Genomic DNA, 18,220 nt, shown 5'->3' with positions numbered 1-18,220 from the left:
ATAAAGTTTGCCAAAACCTGTCCACATAAGTTGATATATTTTCTTTGTTAAGCTGTTTGAATGTAGACCATTGCTGTCAAAAGGCTTAGCTTTATATTGTGAAGGTAGGAAATGTTTCTTTAAGAGTTTTTGGAACTTTTTCCATGTTGAAGGTCTATGTTTACCTTGTTTGATCACATTCCACTATAAGGCAGCACTTTGGATCAAGTGATTACAAGCACATTTAATTTTCTCATTTTCTGACTTTTTGCCAGAGAAATAATCCTCTAGTTGGCTAATCCATGCAATAAGAACTCATGCATCCTTCTTGCCATCATAATTTTGGAAAGTGAATGCCTTTCGACTGATTCGTCCTAACATTACCATCAAGACAAGATTGGGTGCAATCTCTCTCTCTCTCTCTCTCTCTCTCTCTCTCTCTCTCTCTCTCTCTCCCCTGTTGTATAGCTCCCTTCCACGACATGAGTATTTAGAAAATTTTATTCATAAAAATAGCCCAAGGAGCTAATAATAGTTGAGCGTACAAATTGGGCTTGCTTTTCTCACTTTTACGGTATTGCTTTACATATTTTTAACCATATCAAAATCCCTAAGGTTTGTACGTATAAAAACCTTAGCCTAAATATAAACGCTAATGGACCTTTACACATGAAATAACTTTGTGCACATTTTCACATATAATAATCTTGTGCACATTCGCACATTCCATTAAGTCGATACCTACACACATTAAATCAAGTATATTTTTCTTCGATTACTAATTCATAAAAAAATATGATAAAATTTATACCTGTATAACAGCCCCTCACTTTCATTGAGTAATCAATCATATTCATCTTATTCCTCTACACGTTATGCAGGTCTTGCTTCAAGTGTATATTTCTTACCTTGTACTTGTGCTATACAACTTAACCAAGGTATCCCGTGCATCCTATGTGTTGTTGCATCATAGCATCCAACACGCTAACAGCAGACAACCACATCACTTTGGTGACTCTCTGATTCTACAACTTAAAAGTCTACACTCATTGAGGAGTGACATTTTCTTCTGGGAGCTCTGGCTCCTCCTCGTCACCTAAAATATACACTCCCAATATCCTTTTTCCATGAGAAAGTTTCTCGTCCTAAACTTCCATGCTTGGAAGTTGTTCTTTTCAAGCTTCTCGCTCAGCACAATCTAGGATAGACTGTCAGACATGATTACCTACAACAACATAGCAAACATTGCTTGTGCAAACTTTTGCAGTTATTACAGAGAAAACCTATAATCTTCAACATAATCACCTCATGTGATATTGTAAACATGTTATACTCTAACTGTATATGGACTAGTCACATAAACATACATCCATCAGCACCTGCGAATCTCAAATTCTTTGTGGAGGTTGTCCAATAACCAAATTTCTTCCACAACTTGGTATATCACCATAAAAGCCTCCCCCAACAAAGAGCTACCTTGCATTGGTAGCTACATCAAGCAAAGGGTCAACTCGCCATGATCATCACTACCTAGTAGCTTTTTTTCATTTCCATCAACATCTTCAACAAGTTGAAAAAGAGGTGGACAAAGAGGTGATATGGTCTACAATGCTTTCTTTGTTTTTAATTCATCAATTATCTTGTGTCACCTAATAAATTTTGTGTAAATATTTTCATCATTTATGGCACAACCCTAGTAAAGCTCTTCTTCAATCTTATCCCATGTAACATGATGCCGCGCATCATGTGTATCTTTTCGCAATCCAACCGAAGGTTGCCTGTGGATGCTTGAGTAGCATCATGGATTTTGACATTTTGCTGATTTCTATTCTTTGTTACGAGGAAGGTGCTAGGCAAACTAGAGTCACCTACAAGTGTGCATGCTTTTGAACCCCACAAGGAAGAAGACAACAAGGTTGGCATAAAAAAGAAAACCTCCAAACTACCACAGATTGTTGCAAAGCTCTGATACCAAATGTAAGGTCCCCTTTATGTGGAACCCTAAGCCTAGAAAAGCAACCCTCATGAGAAAACATATGCAAAAAATGAAGATCCCAAAATAGAAACAAGAACCTAGAATGGGATACTTTGTTTAACCACCCAACCATATACAGACAAGTCACCCTAGACGACCTTACTAGCCACTCTCGTGCTTTTGAACCCCACAAGGAAGAAGACAACAAGGTTGGCATAAAGAAAGAAAACCTCGAAACTACCATAGACTGTTGCAAAGCTCCGATACCAAATGTAAGGTCCCCTTTATGTGAAACCCTAAACCTAGAAATGCAACCCTCCTGAGAAAACTCGTGCTACACAACGTTAGGCCCCGTATACTTACCCGTTCACGTAAATAAAATCAGCAGTGATATGCAATCATATGTCACCACCATTGGGTTCCATGATTTACTCTGTAGAGTCCAATGTAAAGCGCGGGGCCCAATGGTGGCAACGTATGATTGCATATCACCGGTTATCAAATTACATGAAAGAGAGAGAAAACCTGCAAGAGTCTTGAAGGTTTTCTCTCTCTTTCATGTAATTTGATAACCGAGTTTCAATAAATCAAATAAATGTGTTAAGGGGAAACTTTAGGTGTTTTTATCCTTTGATTAATATATCTCAGGACTCCAAAATATTAAGGAACTTTTCTCAATCTCTCTCGAGCTGAGAAAAGTTCCTCTTCCATCCATTTCGAGAGGAACCTCTCTCAGCTTTGTGTTTTCTTTTTTGTAAGTGCCATGCTTACTAACTAGCGCTTTCGCAGTAGTTGCTATTTTAAAGGCAACGATGTTTCTTTTTTGTAAGTGCCAGTCTTACTTAACTAGCGTATTGATTTACCTGCAAACATCGGAAGATCTGTTTGCAAATAACATACTGCTAAGAGCAATTAAAATGCCATATTCTGCATGTCACATATATCAGATTGCTGGACAAGCATCCTCGTTGAGTAATTCCTTCTGTTTGAGGGGGAAATGAGACCGAACTAGCATCACGGTAGAGTTACAAGCTTCTCCTGAGTGAAGAAAGAGACCCTTCCATTAGAATTAACTAGCACCACGATCATAGACTTGCAAGAAATAGAGGGTATATTCCCGAGTGGAAGAGTTCAAACTATAATTAAAGTGAAAGTCATCAAGCTTCTTTTATAAATATAATACATTTCACCACCTCTAACTAAAGCTTCAAAAAGATCGCATGCAAGTTTTGGCAGCTGCAAGAGGTGGATCCGCTTCACAAGGCAGAGATACAAGCCTTTGCTAGGAAAAATTCAATGAACAGATCAAGAGAAAAGAATAATTATCTTTAATGTTCGAGTGAATTGACCCATAAATCAGACTGCTACAGAGCGCGCCCAAGGATAAACCAAGTTGTCGTCAACAAGGCACCAACACTAGTGTGTATGAAAAACCTGTCAAGAACAAACCCATATACAGAGATGCCTACAGAACTGCTGGCAAGGAAGTTTACTGCATGATCAGCACACGAAAGTGTGTCAGAACTTAGATCTTAAAGAGAAACCTTTATAAAGCACAAGAGGTACATAGGGTATAGGTGATATTACCGAAAGCTGCCCGTCGGGACCAAGCATCTTGAATTTGGCAAAACTTACTCAACCGTTCGTTGGTCGTATTATCCCCTCCTGAGCATATGTAAGCACAATCCGTAGTTTCAAAAGTGCTGATCGCATGCATTGAAGCTGCAGCTTTTACAATCCGGCGGTGTAAATGTGAAAGCTTGGAAGCCGACCTTAGGCAAAGCCCTACTCCACCCAAGGTGACAAGATTCAAAACCTGTTTACAGTGCACACCACATTAAGGTTTTTGTTTGCTTATAGAAGTAACATTTTCCTACTGTGCTTTTTCTTTGTTGAACCCACTCTTTGTCTTGTTTTTGAGCTCACCTTTTAGGTTTTATCTCCAAGTTGATCTTTATTCTATTGTGAAACATCACATTAGACTACCGTCTCTCTGTATAGGTAGGCAGCCTTGACCCAACGGTCTCTGGAAAGAAAAAACTGATTTCTACTGGGGCACTATCTTATACGGATGCCGAAGCACTTGTTGGTTCAGAAGCCGTGGCTCTCCACATTGTCTACACCTGTACCTTAACATCCCCTTCCCAAGGCAACCTATCGAGAATCTGAGAAGTCCCTGGCCGGGAGGCTTGCCAAGGATCACCCAAGTACATGTATCATATGAGATGCCCACCAGTATACCAGAAGTCCACACCGCCCCCCAACCCAAATATATATATATATATATATATATATATATAAAAGAAGACACCTGCATGATGCAGTCTACAACCCTCAATAGAGGTAGAGAGGTGCAAGGAGTGCAAAAATCCAAAGAACCAAAAAAGGGGAGGGCTCTCCTGCTGGCTGCTCTTGGAGGGAGGCTAAAACATTGGCCAGGGGGGGGGGGGGGGGGGGGGGGAATGAGCGACAGAGGAGGCCTATACAGCAAAACAAGTACCTGCCCAGCCCTCCCAAAAAAAGCCTGCAAGTGAAGGAGCCTGGGCTCCACAAGAAGGCTGCATGGCCCTGCTGCATCCAATCTGAGTGGCATGTGAGGGGCTCCCATTGCCCCCGAAGAGCGCAGATGATGTCCATTCAAATGAAGCAAATAGTCTCCAACAATGGGGCGACCGATCCGTCAATGGCCTCGTTGCATCTTGCATTTAGCACACCAAATATGCGATGCGGCAATGCTAGTAATGAGCTCCCACCTCTGGCTCACACCCAACTCTCAGATTCACTCGGCCACTAGGACCAAGGAGGCAAGGACGAACAAAATCCAAATGTGTGAGCTGAAGGGCAAGACGACCTGTGCCATTCTCGTCGTAAAATAGATCCACTACCACCTCCATGGCCCACACAATCAAATCCTACGTGATGAAGCCGAGGTGAACAACCGGAGAATCCTCAACCAAACTTGATGCACCTTCAAGCAATCCCAAAAACACTGGCACTGCGACTCCTGGAAAGTACCTATCTAAAACTTTCTTTGCTAAGTGATGGACCATGAGTAGCAAAGAAGAGTTTATTACATTTACCACCCATCTGGATCCAAAATGATTCCTGAGCATGGTATCGATAATCTGCCTTCTACTCCATGGCATGCTGCAACTCAGTCCTGACAGTGCAAAGTGTATCTACAATCCAAAGGGCATCAAGATGCTTTTCATGCTACCTCTGCAAGCTGCCAACCTGCACATGATAGCCCTCAATCTCAAAGGGCAAATACTATCTGCAATCCAGAGGGCATCAAGATGCTTTTCACGCTACCTCGTGGCACTGCATTTCTGCAGCTTCAAGGTAGCTGCATTTTCACTGCATCAATGTTTTCTGCATTGGCACCCCTTCCTCATCAGCGTTAGTAGTATACCACCTATCATGATTGTACATTTATAGCATGCTAGACAGTGACTGCATAGTGAGCTGCATATGACTAGGATTAGCTTTTCATTTCAGTTTTTATTTCCATGATACTCAGGACATGGACTTGTTGTATACAGATTTGTCTCCTCATAGGCCAATCTGGCCTTCTGTAGACATCAGTATATCTTTTCTTTCTTTCTTTTCTCTCTCTCTCTCTCTCTCTCTCTCTCTCTCTCTCTCTCTCTCTCGCAAGACAAGACAAATCCTAAATGAAATGACAATTAAGCCTTAATTTGACCTTAATAACTCTTTAATAATACACTAGTAACTTTCTTTTTCTTTTTTCAGAAAGGAGACTTCTATTAAGTATGAAAAATTTTACAAAATGGAGATTTCACACCAAAAAAGGTGGAGATCTCAACCAATCAAGAGCCCTGTGCTGCCAATAGGGTCCCGAATGAGAGGACATGAAAAAGATACCAATGTCCCACTCTCTCATAAACTGGCCGCGCTTCCTCTCCGCAGCCCTACACTAGTAACTTTCAATCTACCTGATATGCCTTGAATCGATCCCTCGTGGTTCTGATACCATGTAACAAATCATGGCTCTAAGGCGGATCAAATAAAATGCACCACATCATGTTGAGAGAGAAAGATAATAAAGCAAGATTAAGATAAGCTTAGCACAATGGCACATTGGTCAAGAAAGACTCTCATAGTCATTCTCATTTCATTAATCAAGCTAAAAGCCCATGCTTATATAGCATTGGGAAAAGGTCCATTTGCCCCTTGGACCCTCCAAAAGCCATGACTCTTTGCTAGCATGAAGCAGTATGCTCCGTGCTATCACCAAGTGCCACCTTTGACTGATTCAACTCATCCATGATGTCATGTGGAATTCATTCATTTTTGAACTCCTCCATAATATTTCTAAGGTTACATGCTCCCCCTTAATACACATTAATGCACAAATGGTTGCACCCTCCACTTGTTATTGGTTCCTCCCAAGGGCCACACAAAAGCATTCTTCTAAGGGACCATTTTCAATCATTCAGCAGTAGAAAATTAGCATAATAAGTTCTTCTTTTCTATTGCAAGAGATATAAGGTGATGTTAAAAGACTTACAACGATCTCTCCAGACATGAGCATGTCAATCCCTGCACGGTCAGCTGCAACAACCTTGTACATCGAAGCTAGAAATCCGATGAGGGTGATGGTTATGATGAGTGCCAAAAACAATCTAAATCGTCGGCTGGTTGCTTGAAGCCCCTTAATGATTCTGACATATTTAAAGTAGTAAAACTCCGGATCGAGTTCATTTCCTAAAAGATCTTTGAACTTCTTCATCTTCAATTCCTGAAATTCAAAATGTGGATTAATAAGAGATTCATGATTCCAAAAATTCAGGAAACCATGCCAGCATACAACCAAGGGAATGGCAATTGTCAATGAAAGATAATATTATGCAAACCGGACCTTGGAGAGAGAACTGTTCAACCTTATGTTATTTTGTGAAGACAAGAATTGAGGAGACACTTTCTATGACCAGCAAAAATTTCTTCTCAAATAACTGGATTCAAGTTGCTTTGCTTGATTGATTTGACTCATGATCAGTGTGACCTGGTAGTAGATGCCATGGACATTCTCAGGGCTAGATCCAGAATAGGCAACCAGATAAAGAGTATGAACCAGGTAGATAGAGCACAGAGCACACCTTTTACAGTGTAGATTGAAGCAAGGCATGGATCAGATGGCTGTCGGCTGCAGGACAGAGGATGCTGGCTGCCAGAAGAGCTGTCGGCTGACGTCAGCAGAGTGTGGGCAACAAGCGCATCATGAATAAGGAATATGAGCAGTCGGCTGCATAAAAAGGGGATTTATGAATATCTGAACTGGCCGACCAGCAGTCTGCCAGTTCCACATGGATTCCAAGGGGCTATAAATAGCCCAAGTGCTCATGGATTATAATCATTCAATCCTCTAGGGATTGGGTCAGTAGGAGTCCTAGTTTGGGACTGATTTTTGGTGTGTTATCACCTTTTCAAGAAGGCAGCCAAGGGCTGCAGTCATGTGTCTTTTTGTACCATAGAATATACTGAATTTCCAGCACTTCTCTCTCTCTCTCTACTCTCTCTCTATATCTGCGTTTTTTGCATCAGATGGTGCGTTTTTGCATCAGAAGGTTTTCCAAGAGTGTTTAGGGCTGAAAGAAGACTCCCAGAGCTTCCGCGTGTTACATTGGTATCAGAGCATCAGGCTCAGCAAAGCTAAACACTGATTCGGTCCCAGATGATGGTGTACAAGTCCAAGGTACAGGAAAGTACACGGATTCGAAGCCCAAGGCGGGAACACAGATCGGGAAGAACTCCCAGGAGGTTTGTTGGTGGTGTTCCACAGTGCCAGATGGGAATGGCAGTTCTGTGAGCCAGATAGGTTCTCACGTAACGGTCCCAAGGGAGGTTGATCCTCCAAGGGTGATGTGAGAGTGCCAGACTCAGTTCCAGGAAAGAAGACCAAGATGGTGTTCAGAGTCAGGGCAGGAATGGATTGCGGACTAGAGGAAGACCAGATGCATAGATCTTCATCAGAGACAGAGTGGTTTGGAGAACAGGCCGGGTTTTTCAGAGAAAACGGTTGCCAAGGATGGATGATGACAGAGGGACTTCGGGACAGGATTGGGATGATGACAGTCATCCAAGAGCAGGTTGGGATGATGACAGTCATCCAAGAGCAGGTTGGATTCCCATCATCAAGTTTAGCAGAGGGGGATGTCATGTGCATCATAGATGCCATGGACATTCTCAGGGCTAGATCCAGAATAGGCAACCAGATAAAGAGTATGAACCAGGTAGATAGAGCACAGAGCACACCTTTTACAGTGTAGATTGAAGCAAGGCATGGATCAGATGGCTGTCGGCTGCAGGACAGAGGATGCTGGCTGCCAGAAGAGCTGTCGGCTGACGTCAGCAGAGTGTGGGCAACAAGCGCATCATGAATAAGGAATATGAGCAGTCGGCTGCATAAAAAGGGGATTTATGAATATCTGAACTGGCCGACCAGCAGTCTGCCAGTTCCACATGGATTCCAAGGGGCTATAAATAGCCCAAGTGCTCATGGATTATAATCATTCAATCCTCTAGGGATTGGGTCAGTAGGAGTCCTAGTTTGGGACTGATTTTTGGTGTGTTATCACCTTTTCAAGAAGGCAGCCAAGGGCTGCAGTCATGTGTCTTTTTGTACCATAGAATATACTGAATTTCCAGCACTTCTCTCTCTCTCTCTACTCTCTCTCTATATCTGCGTTTTTTGCATCAGATGGTGCGTTTTTGCATCAGAAGGTTTTCCAAGAGTGTTTAGGGCTGAAAGAAGACTCCCAGAGCTTCCGCGTGTTACATTGGTATCAGAGCATCAGGCTCAGCAAAGCTAAACACTGATTCGGTCCCAGATGATGGTGTACAAGTCCAAGGTACAGGAAAGTACACGGATTCGAAGCCCAAGGCGGGAACACAGATCGGGAAGAACTCCCAGGAGGTTTGTTGGTGGTGTTCCACAGTGCCAGATGGGAATGGCAGTTCTGTGAGCCAGATAGGTTCTCACGTAACGGTCCCAAGGGAGGTTGATCCTCCAAGGGTGATGTGAGAGTGCCAGACTCAGTTCCAGGAAAGAAGACCAAGATGGTGTTCAGAGTCAGGGCAGGAATGGATTGCGGACTAGAGGAAGACCAGATGCATAGATCTTCATCAGAGACAGAGTGGTTTGGAGAACAGGCCGGGTTTTTCAGAGAAAACGGTTGCCAAGGATGGATGATGACAGAGGGACTTCGGGACAGGATTGGGATGATGACAGTCATCCAAGAGCAGGTTGGGATGATGACAGTCATCCAAGAGCAGGTTGGATTCCCATCATCAAGTTTAGCAGAGGGGGATGTCATGTGCATCATAGATGCCATGGACATTCTCAGGGCTAGATCCAGAATAGGCAACCAGATAAAGAGTATGAACCAGGTAGATAGAGCACAGAGCACACCTTTTACAGTGTAGATTGAAGCAAGGCATGGATCAGATGGCTGTCGGCTGCAGGACAGAGGATGCTGGCTGCCAGAAGAGCTGTCGGCTGACGTCAGCAGAGTGTGGGCAACAAGCGCATCATGAATAAGGAATATGAGCAGTCGGCTGCATAAAAAGGGGATTTATGAATATCTGAACTGGTCGACCAGCAGTCTGCCAGTTCCACATGGATTCCAAGGGGCTATAAATAGCCCAAGTGCTCATGGATTATAATCATTCAATCCTCTAGGGATTGGGTCAGTAGGAGTCCTAGTTTGGGACTGATTTTTGGTGTGTTATCACCTTTTCAAGAAGGCAGCCAAGGGCTGCAGTCATGTGTCTTTTTGTACCATAGAATATACTGAATTTCCAGCACTTCTCTCTCTCTCTACTCTCTCTCTATATCTGCGTTTTTTGCATCAGATGGTGCGTTTTTGCATCAGAAGGTTTTCCAAGAGTGTTTAGGGCTGAAAGAAGACTCCCAGAGCTTCCGCGTGTTACAAGTACAGCCTCTCCTGAAATTCCTGAGACATAAGATACCCTAAGGGGTATGACCACCCTTGTTCTTCTAGTCCATGGTCAGGTGTACTGTGCACTTTAGCACCTCTCACTAATTTGCATGTCAACTCTTTAATATAACTTGTATATTTGTATTCTCTTTGCAAGAGTATGGGCAAAGAGAATCTAAGTATACAATAATGTGCCTGTCTCAAATAACTACGTCCAGTCCAAATTTAGCAGCAAAAATCACAGTGGACATGCTACTGATATACTCCTATCCTTAATCTCTCTACTGGGGGCTGATGCTGCTCTCATGTTTCTATGTTCCTAGTATTCCATGATGAGTTTCCATGGACAGTTGTATCACACCAATGAGATAGCTATGTTTATGTTTTGTTTTTGTTTTACTTTCCATTCCATGATGAGTAGGCCCATTGGGTCTTTAGTAGCCACTTAATATATCTTTCTCCAGCATGCCCGACGCCCCCGGCCCCCCCGTCGGCCACGATCATCTCATCACCTCTAGATCCAGGCCATGCTCCACCGCCATCGAGATACCTTTCCACGTGACATAGCTGAGGGAGACCTCTCGGCCATACTCATTAGCCCCATGCTTGATATTTTCGAGAGTGGTATACCGTCTACTCAGAGCTGATGTTGCTCTCATGTTTCTATGTTCTTAGTATTCCATGATGAGTTTCCAAGGACAGTTTTGTATCACCTCGGTGAGATAGCTATGTTTATGTTTTCTTTCTGTTTTATTTTCCATTCCATGATGAGATATGCCATGGACATTATTGTATCACTTTGGTCTCATAGACGTTAATATATCTTTCTTTCTTCTTTCTTTCTTTCTCTCTCGCTCTCTTCCACCAGTAGTAACCGAGGCCCTATTCCAGACAGATACCTTTTTATAGCGGCTATGGGAGCTCCCTCAAAAGAGGTACTCCCAATTGGCATTGACCTCATCCATACAGTTGGCAGAGGATGGAGATACTCATTGCTGGTACGCTCAGATGAGATCATGCTTTGACCTACATGGTTTGCGGATAGAGGCACTACCACCCTTTCAGTACAGTCTGGATTGTCCATTTTTGGATCTCACCTGCTCAAAGCAAAACCGCGTGATCAGGATGGATATCATCAGAGTGGACACAGAGAAGACATGTACTAGCCCCCTTGAGCCCTTAGGCACGAAAATGGCTCATTACAAGAGCCATTTTCTACACCTCTCACCAGATGATTTTATCACCCGCCTGGCGTACGTGGATGTACACCTATCACATGGGATATGTTGTGCCATTGGACAGATCCGGACCTCATCACACCAACTGCGGATTGAGACAGGGCGATATGTGCATCAAATCTTGGATGACCGCATTTGTCAACTGTGCTACCAGGAGGTAGAGACAGAGGAACACTACATTTGCCGATGAACAGTCTATTATGAGATCCGAGGGAGATATCACTGCCTCTTCCGAGAGGGTTTTGGGCCGTTACGCAGGGTCATGGAGTTTGAGGATCAGAGATGCCCGGGATTGTTTCTACTTGAGCTTAGGAGACACAAAGAGACCTCTTGGCAGACAGGAGGCCGAGCCATGATGTACCTAGACAGAGGACCCTGACAGATTTCTTCGGCACCGGGCACCAGCAACCCAGCCCACACACCTCCTGATACCTCCTCCATTGGGCCATCAGGGCACCGACCACGCTCCCAGGGCGTCACCACTGATAGAGCAGTTATCTTATGTCGTGCTCGTCGGCCACGCCCACCAAGATCCCGACCACGGCATCCTCACCACCGCCAGATCAGAGCCATTATTGCTCGGCATCGGAGGCGCCTACCAAGCTTCTACGACCTCTCCATTCTAGACAGCCCCAGGGCGGAGATACTTGATCTAAGGAGAGGGCAACACTTCAACTGATCAGCATGCATGGATCTACCTAATATACATTTTTCAGTATTTTCTACTCAGTATCATCTGGGAGTCTTACAGTTCTGTTCTTATATCTGTAGGACAATTGTACTTTTTAGTCTCATTTAGTTGTTCTCTTCGATGAGACCAAAACTTCAGATGTACTCTCAGTTTTGGTCTCATAGGCCACTATGGCCTCTTAGAGCTTGAAAAGGAATGGACCGAGCAGATGCATGCCCAAAGGAAAGTGATATACGAAACGCTGAAGGAAGAGATATATGTCCAATTGAAGGGAGAAATGCAAACCCAAGTACGGGTTGAGATGGAATTAGCCCAAGCCTTGATGTACATGGAAATGAAAAAAGAGATGCAGAAATGGAAGGATGACATGCTCCGAGAGATTGGCACAACAGTTGCATCGTATAATGGCACTTTGAAGACATGTATGGCTGACCGCGAAAAAGACATCACAGAAATGCAAAACACTTTGGAATCATGTAAGGCAAAAGTGACTGTAGGTGAGAAGGAAACGCATTCATGGGCTGAAATTGCCAGTGCCACAAAGAAACAAATTGAGGAAGTCAACCCATGGCTTGAAGTAGTAAAAAAACAGAAGGATACACCAGTCAATAAAGTAGAGGTGGTGAATGCTACATTGGAGGAGGAAGCCAAGAGACGGGCACGTGCCTTACATGTACATGTACGTGTAGTTGGGTGGGAAGATAAGGGAAATCCCCAAGAGGATGCAAAAGCTCTTGCAACAAAAATTGGAGCCACTGATGTACCCATTACCGGAGCATGGCGAGTAGGCAAAGATGAAACCAGGGCGAAGATATTAATCATCAGGTTTGGTGACTTGGAGAAGAAGAAGGCCTTCCTCTCCAAAAGGATGGCCCTTAAGGGGAAAAAGATTTATTTGGATGAGGACCTTACACCGGCACAGATAGCACACCGGCAGGAACACATGCCGTGTAACATGCGGAAGCTTCGGAGAAGAATCGGTAACTTCAATGCTCAGAAAATCAGCACTCTTTTCGCGACAGAATTAACGCACAAACTGAATGAAGATGTGCAGAAAATAGAGAGAGAGAGAGAGAGAGAGAGAGAGAGAGAGAGAGAGAGAGAGAGAGAGAGAGAGAGAGAGAGAGAGAGAGAGAAATGAAATGAAATGAAATGATATATTAACGTCTTCAAAAGGCCAAAATGACCTATGAGACCAAAAAGGTTACAACAATTGGTGGATCTGATACAATGTCTGTGTAAGAAAAGCTAAAAACAACTAACTGAAACTGAAATAACTGTGAGGAAAAGTACGGTACTAGGAGCTCCTAATGGATAACATCTGGGAGGAAAACTCCAGCAACAAAGGTAAGCATCATACACATCACTATCCAAAGATGTCTCTCATCGGTCGATGGCGGATATCCTCAATGTCCTCCATGGTGAGTACTCTGACTGGACGTCTCCCATGCCGTGCTAGTATGGGGTATCCTCTGTCATCCCAACAAAATGAAAAAGTACTGAACTAAAAAGCTGAATCTGGGTGTGCAATAAGAGTGGTGAAGGGGATGGAGCTCTACTACTAGGAGAATGCAAAGCTATATGCATGGAGTATACAATCATGATATGCAACCTAGCTAGCTCCATCCTGTACCATACTGGGGGTATAAAATGGTATACATCAATGAAGGGGGTGTCCACAGCTCCCTGAAGAACATGCCTGGGTGTGCTTTGAAGCGAGCCAGTCGCTCCGCACCCTCTCTGTGAAACTCAGCTCTGATCTCTGTCATCTCTCTCTGGTATAGGCGTGGTGTCCGAAAGCCAGGTGTCCTCCGTCTCCTGCGGGCTCTGAGTGTCTCTACTCTCTGGAGAGTAACTAGAATCTGGGATACGGAAGGAGAGGGAGGAGGAGATGGAAAACGCGACACTCGAGAACGGGTACGCTCTTCCGGAGCCAAGATCTGCGCCTTCTGCTCGTCCAACTTGGTTGTCTGTTCTGCGATTGCTCGCATCATCTACTGGAACATGTCTGTAACACTCAAGCCTACTGCCCTAGCTGGGCTGCCTAGTGCACTCTGGTCCCATGGTTCTTGGTCTCTCTCATCGTCGAAGCTCGCCATAGCAGGAAAATGCACTTTCTTTCCGGAACGCAATCTGACCATCCATTATCTGTGTGGGAGACGTCCGGAGGCTGAAAACCAACCGTCCTTCGAGGGATAGGAGTCACTCCGAAAGGGGTAGTCCACCAGCGTCTGAAAACCAACCACACGAGCGAGGAAAAATTATAGTTTCTTTGCTGAATCTTTGCACTTAAAGTAGGCTTTGATACCACTGTAACATGCGGAAGCTTCGGAGAAGAATCGGTAACTTCAATGCTCAGAAAATCAGCACTCTTTTTGCGACGGAATTAACGCACAAACTGAATGAAGATGTGCAGAAAATAGAGAGAGAAAGATTTTATCAACGTCTTCCAAAAGACCGAACTCGGCCTATGAGACAAATCAGTGTACCTGTGTGGGGTATGTTAGAAGTCATCTCCTGTCTATTTGTATACACCAGGGCCTCTGTTGTGGGTGTGCCCGCCCATATATCATTTTTCCACATTCCCCGTATTTTTTCCCTATTTTTCCCATTTTTTCCTAGTGGCTGGAGGGCTGCCAGTTGATGCCAGGAGCACTCTGAAGCTGGCCGACTGCATCTGTAGCAGTCGTGGGCTGTCTGAGTGCTGGCCGACTTGTTTTGTGCAGGCGTGGGGCACCAGATGCTGGCCGACTGCTAATATCAGCAGTCGTGGACATTTATTCAGTCGTGGGCCTCTTTTAGAGCAGGCCGACTGCCCTCATGGGCTTGTATATATTTCCCCCCATCCTCCTCCACTTTCTCATTCAGTTATCTCCGGGATCTTGTGTATAGAGAAGAGTTTACACACATCTCTCAGTGTTTCTTGTGCTGATTATTTTCTGCAGTCTACTTGCTCTTGTCTACCCAAGTTTGGATATCATTTCCGCTGCATATTCTGACATGGTATCAGAGCCCTAGGCTCTAGCAGATCTTGGGCGTTTTTTTGAGCAAGAGGGGGAGCAACAGGTTGCTGATCGGTGGACTGTTTCGGGCTGAACGGGAAGTGAAGGTGCAAGAGGAAGGCGGGCAGAGGGGCTGGACAGCCACTTGCATATATTCTGATTTTCAGATTTTTCCCACCCACCCACCCTTTCAGGTTACTCTCCGAGATGGCGGATTTACTCGAGATGGCTGAGAAGCACGTGAAGATTCCGACTCTCCCCACGTTCCCAGTGGATCGGCAGTTGGACGGGTCCAATTATGGCATCTGGAAGGTCATGATGGAGTCAGTTTTGGAGTCATATGATCTTGCTGATTTTATTATCAAAGGGGTGCCAAGGCCCGAAGCTGAGGAAGGGGAGGTTTTATCAGCGAGGAAGGACCGAGAGGCACAGGCACAAATGTGGGACCGTGTCAACGCCAGGGTCCGGTCATTTATATTCCTCAATTGCACACCACAGGTGATCAACCATGTGAAGCACATGACGCTGGCGAGAGGCATATGGGAGCACTTGGCTTCTTTGTACAATAGGGTGTCACCCATGAAGCGGATATCCTTGGAAGTGCAGATGCGGGTTATGAACCCTGCAAAGTCTTCGACGATGCGGGAACACATTAACAAGCTGCAGGCCCTTCAGCAGGAAGTCCTTCAAGCTGGGAAAGAGATATCGTCCGAAGATATGGCCATCACGTTACTCTCCCACTTGCCTGGTCAGTACTCCGCTTTCTATTCCTCGTTGATCACGAGTGGCAGGCTCAGCACCATTACTTGGGAGGAGCTTGTGCCAATGGTCTTGGACCAGGAGGAACGTTTCACGAACCCTCCTCACGGCGGAGGTTCGGAGGCCTTAACTGGCCAACGGTCGAAAGGCCGTAATACCAACAAGGGCAAAGGGAAGGCTTCACCAGATAAGTCTTCCGAGAAGAAGCCTGATCCAGAACGAGAGAAGCCGAAGGCCGAAAGATCTTGTAATGATTGTGGCGAGAAAGGCCACTACTGGAGGAAGTGCCCTAAGCGGACAGGGAAGAGTGCTGAGTCCTCAGCCTCAGCTGCGAAGACTCCGGCATTTATGCACTTGGAGATGGTGGACTCCGATGATTCATCGTCTTCGAGCGAGGAGGCAGTTGGCTTCACCGCAAAGGATACTCGGGAATGGATTCTCGACAGTGGTGCTTCCAGGCACATGACTCCATCCCGTGACTTCTTCCTGGATCTGAAGCGGCAGTCAGGTCGTATCTTTATTGGTGATAACTCCACTATTCCGATTCATAGTGAGGGCCGGATGGAGATCATTCCCGACGGCAAGGGGGGCAAGCATGCTTCCCGTGTTCTTTATGTCCCTGCTCTGGGCTTTCATCTTTTGTCAGTGCATGAGGTATGCAAGACTGGCTTTCGGGTGGAATTTGAGGAGCATTCAGTTGCTCTAAGGGACCGTGAGACAGGCAAAGTTGTTTGGGAAGGCGGTGTGGAGAACGGCATCTACAAGCTCTCTGCACTCTCCTCACTGACAGGCTCTCAGGTCGGAGATTTGTGGCACTTTCGTTTTGGCCACTTAAATGTGGATGCTTTGCGGCGCGCCTTCCGGGACCAGATGGTGGTTGGCTTGCCAGATGTTGGTAGTAGGCAAGGACGCTGCAGTTCTTGCATACGTGGTAAGCAGCACAGGGAATCCTTTCCGAAGCAGGCTTCCAGGCGGGCTTCGAAACCTTTGGAGTTGATTCACACTGACTTGTGTGGACCACAGCAGATACCATCCTTGGGAGGATCTCTCTACTTCATGCTGCTTGTTGATGATTGTACCAGATTCACGTGGGTCTACTTTCTTTCACAGAAGGACCAGGCTTTTGCTCGGTTCAAGGATTGGCACGTGATGGTGGAGAAAGAGTCTGGATTTCAGGTCAAGACTCTCAGGGCTGACAAAGGAGGGGAATTCTCCTCGACTGTATTCTTTCAGTTTTGTGCAGATCATGGCATCAAGAGGGAATTGGCCAATACCGGTTCGGAGAATGGAGTTGTTGAACGTAAGAACAGGACTGTGGTGGAGATGGCGAGGACCATGCTGGAGCATCGAGAACTTCCTCGTCCACTTTGGGGTGAGGCTGTGGCGACAGCTGTCCATACCATTAACCGCTCTCCGACGACTTTTGTACCCCATATGACTCCATTTGAGGCATATTTTGGCAGGAAACCCGATGTCTCGCACTTCCGTGTCTTTGGGAGTGACGCGTATGTACATATTCCGAAGAAGCAGAGGGGGAAGCTTGACTCCAAGTCCCGCAAGCTGGTATTTGTGGGATATAACTCTCTTTCCAAGGGATACAGGTTGTATGATCCAGAGAGGAACGAGATTGTTGTCAGCCGGGATGTGGTCTTTGACGAGCATGTTCCAGCATCCACTGTCGAGGAGCCGCCACTTCTTGGAGATCCAGAGTCTGATGATGATTCCCCTCCAGTTGATCCACCTCAGTCATCACAGGAGGTTGAGCCCGCAGCTGGAGTTGAGCCCCCGCGATTACAGGAGGCTCCACGATCTGTTCGAGTACCTAGGTGGTTGATGGACACCCTTCGGGAGTCAGGTGTCACGGAGCTACCCTCCGAGTGGACCACAGAGGACGGCCCTCGAAGATCACATCGAGTTCGAGATAAAAGCAACACGGCGGAGCTTCTTCAGGTGAACTATGCTCTTATGTCTCGTATCATGCGGGATAAAGAGCCCACTTCTGTAAAGGAAGCCCTTTCACAGGATACTTGGAGGGAAGCCATGCAGGTGGAACTTGACGCCATCGAGAAGAACAACACTTGGGCGTTGGTACCGAGGCCGTCGAAGCGGTCAGTCATTGGTGTCAAATGGGTCTTTAAGACCAAGTACGCGGCTGATGGGTCGGTGGACAAACACAAAGCCAGGCTCGTGGCTAAGGGTTATGCTCAGCGGCCAGGCATCGACTACGAGGATACCTTTGCACCGACAGCGCGGATGACCACGATTCGGACCGTTCTTGCCCTTGCTTCTTCTCAGAGGTGGCCCGTGTACCAGATGGATGTAAAATCGGCGTTCCTTAATGGTGACCTGCAGGAGGAGGTGTACGTTGAGCAGCCTCCAGGCTTCATTGTTCCAAGATCGGAAGGGATGGTTTACAGGTTACGTAAGGCCTTGTATGGTCTTAAGCAGGCTCCGCGGGCTTGGAATCAGAAGATTGATTCCTTCTTTATTCGGACTGGATTCCAGAGATCGGTTGCAGATCCGAACCTGTATCTCTTTCGGGAACGCGGCATGGTCACACTCATCATCCTTTATGTGGATGATCTCATTCTCACCGGCGGTCATGTGGAGCACAT

General features: G+C 45.6%; 1 protein-coding gene across 3 annotated transcripts in view; it reads right to left on the bottom strand.

Annotated features, from left to right (window-relative positions):
* Positions 1–2,915: 2,915 nt before the first annotated feature.
* Positions 2,916–18,220, bottom strand: part of LOC147626751 (uncharacterized) — a 116,633-nt gene continuing 101,328 nt past the window's right edge. For all 3 annotated transcript variants that reach the window (XM_086816774.1, XM_086816773.1, XM_086816772.1), the window contains 3 exons: positions 6,486–6,716; positions 3,542–3,770; positions 2,916–3,446 (listed from right to left, as the gene is read on the bottom strand). In XM_086816774.1, coding sequence (XP_086672900.1) covers positions 3,319–3,446; positions 3,542–3,770; positions 6,486–6,716 — 588 coding nt within the window. In that variant the 3' untranslated portion in view covers positions 2,916–3,318. The remainder of the gene's footprint in view (positions 3,447–3,541; positions 3,771–6,485; positions 6,717–18,220) is intronic.

This window comes from Cibotium barometz, chromosome 22, assembly GCF_041138505.1.
Source record: "Cibotium barometz isolate CiBa-2024 chromosome 22, ASM4113850v1, whole genome shotgun sequence".
In the NCBI taxonomy this organism is placed as follows: domain Eukaryota; kingdom Viridiplantae; phylum Streptophyta; class Polypodiopsida; order Cyatheales; family Cibotiaceae; genus Cibotium; species Cibotium barometz.
This window is presented reverse-complemented; position numbering and strand designations above follow the sequence as displayed.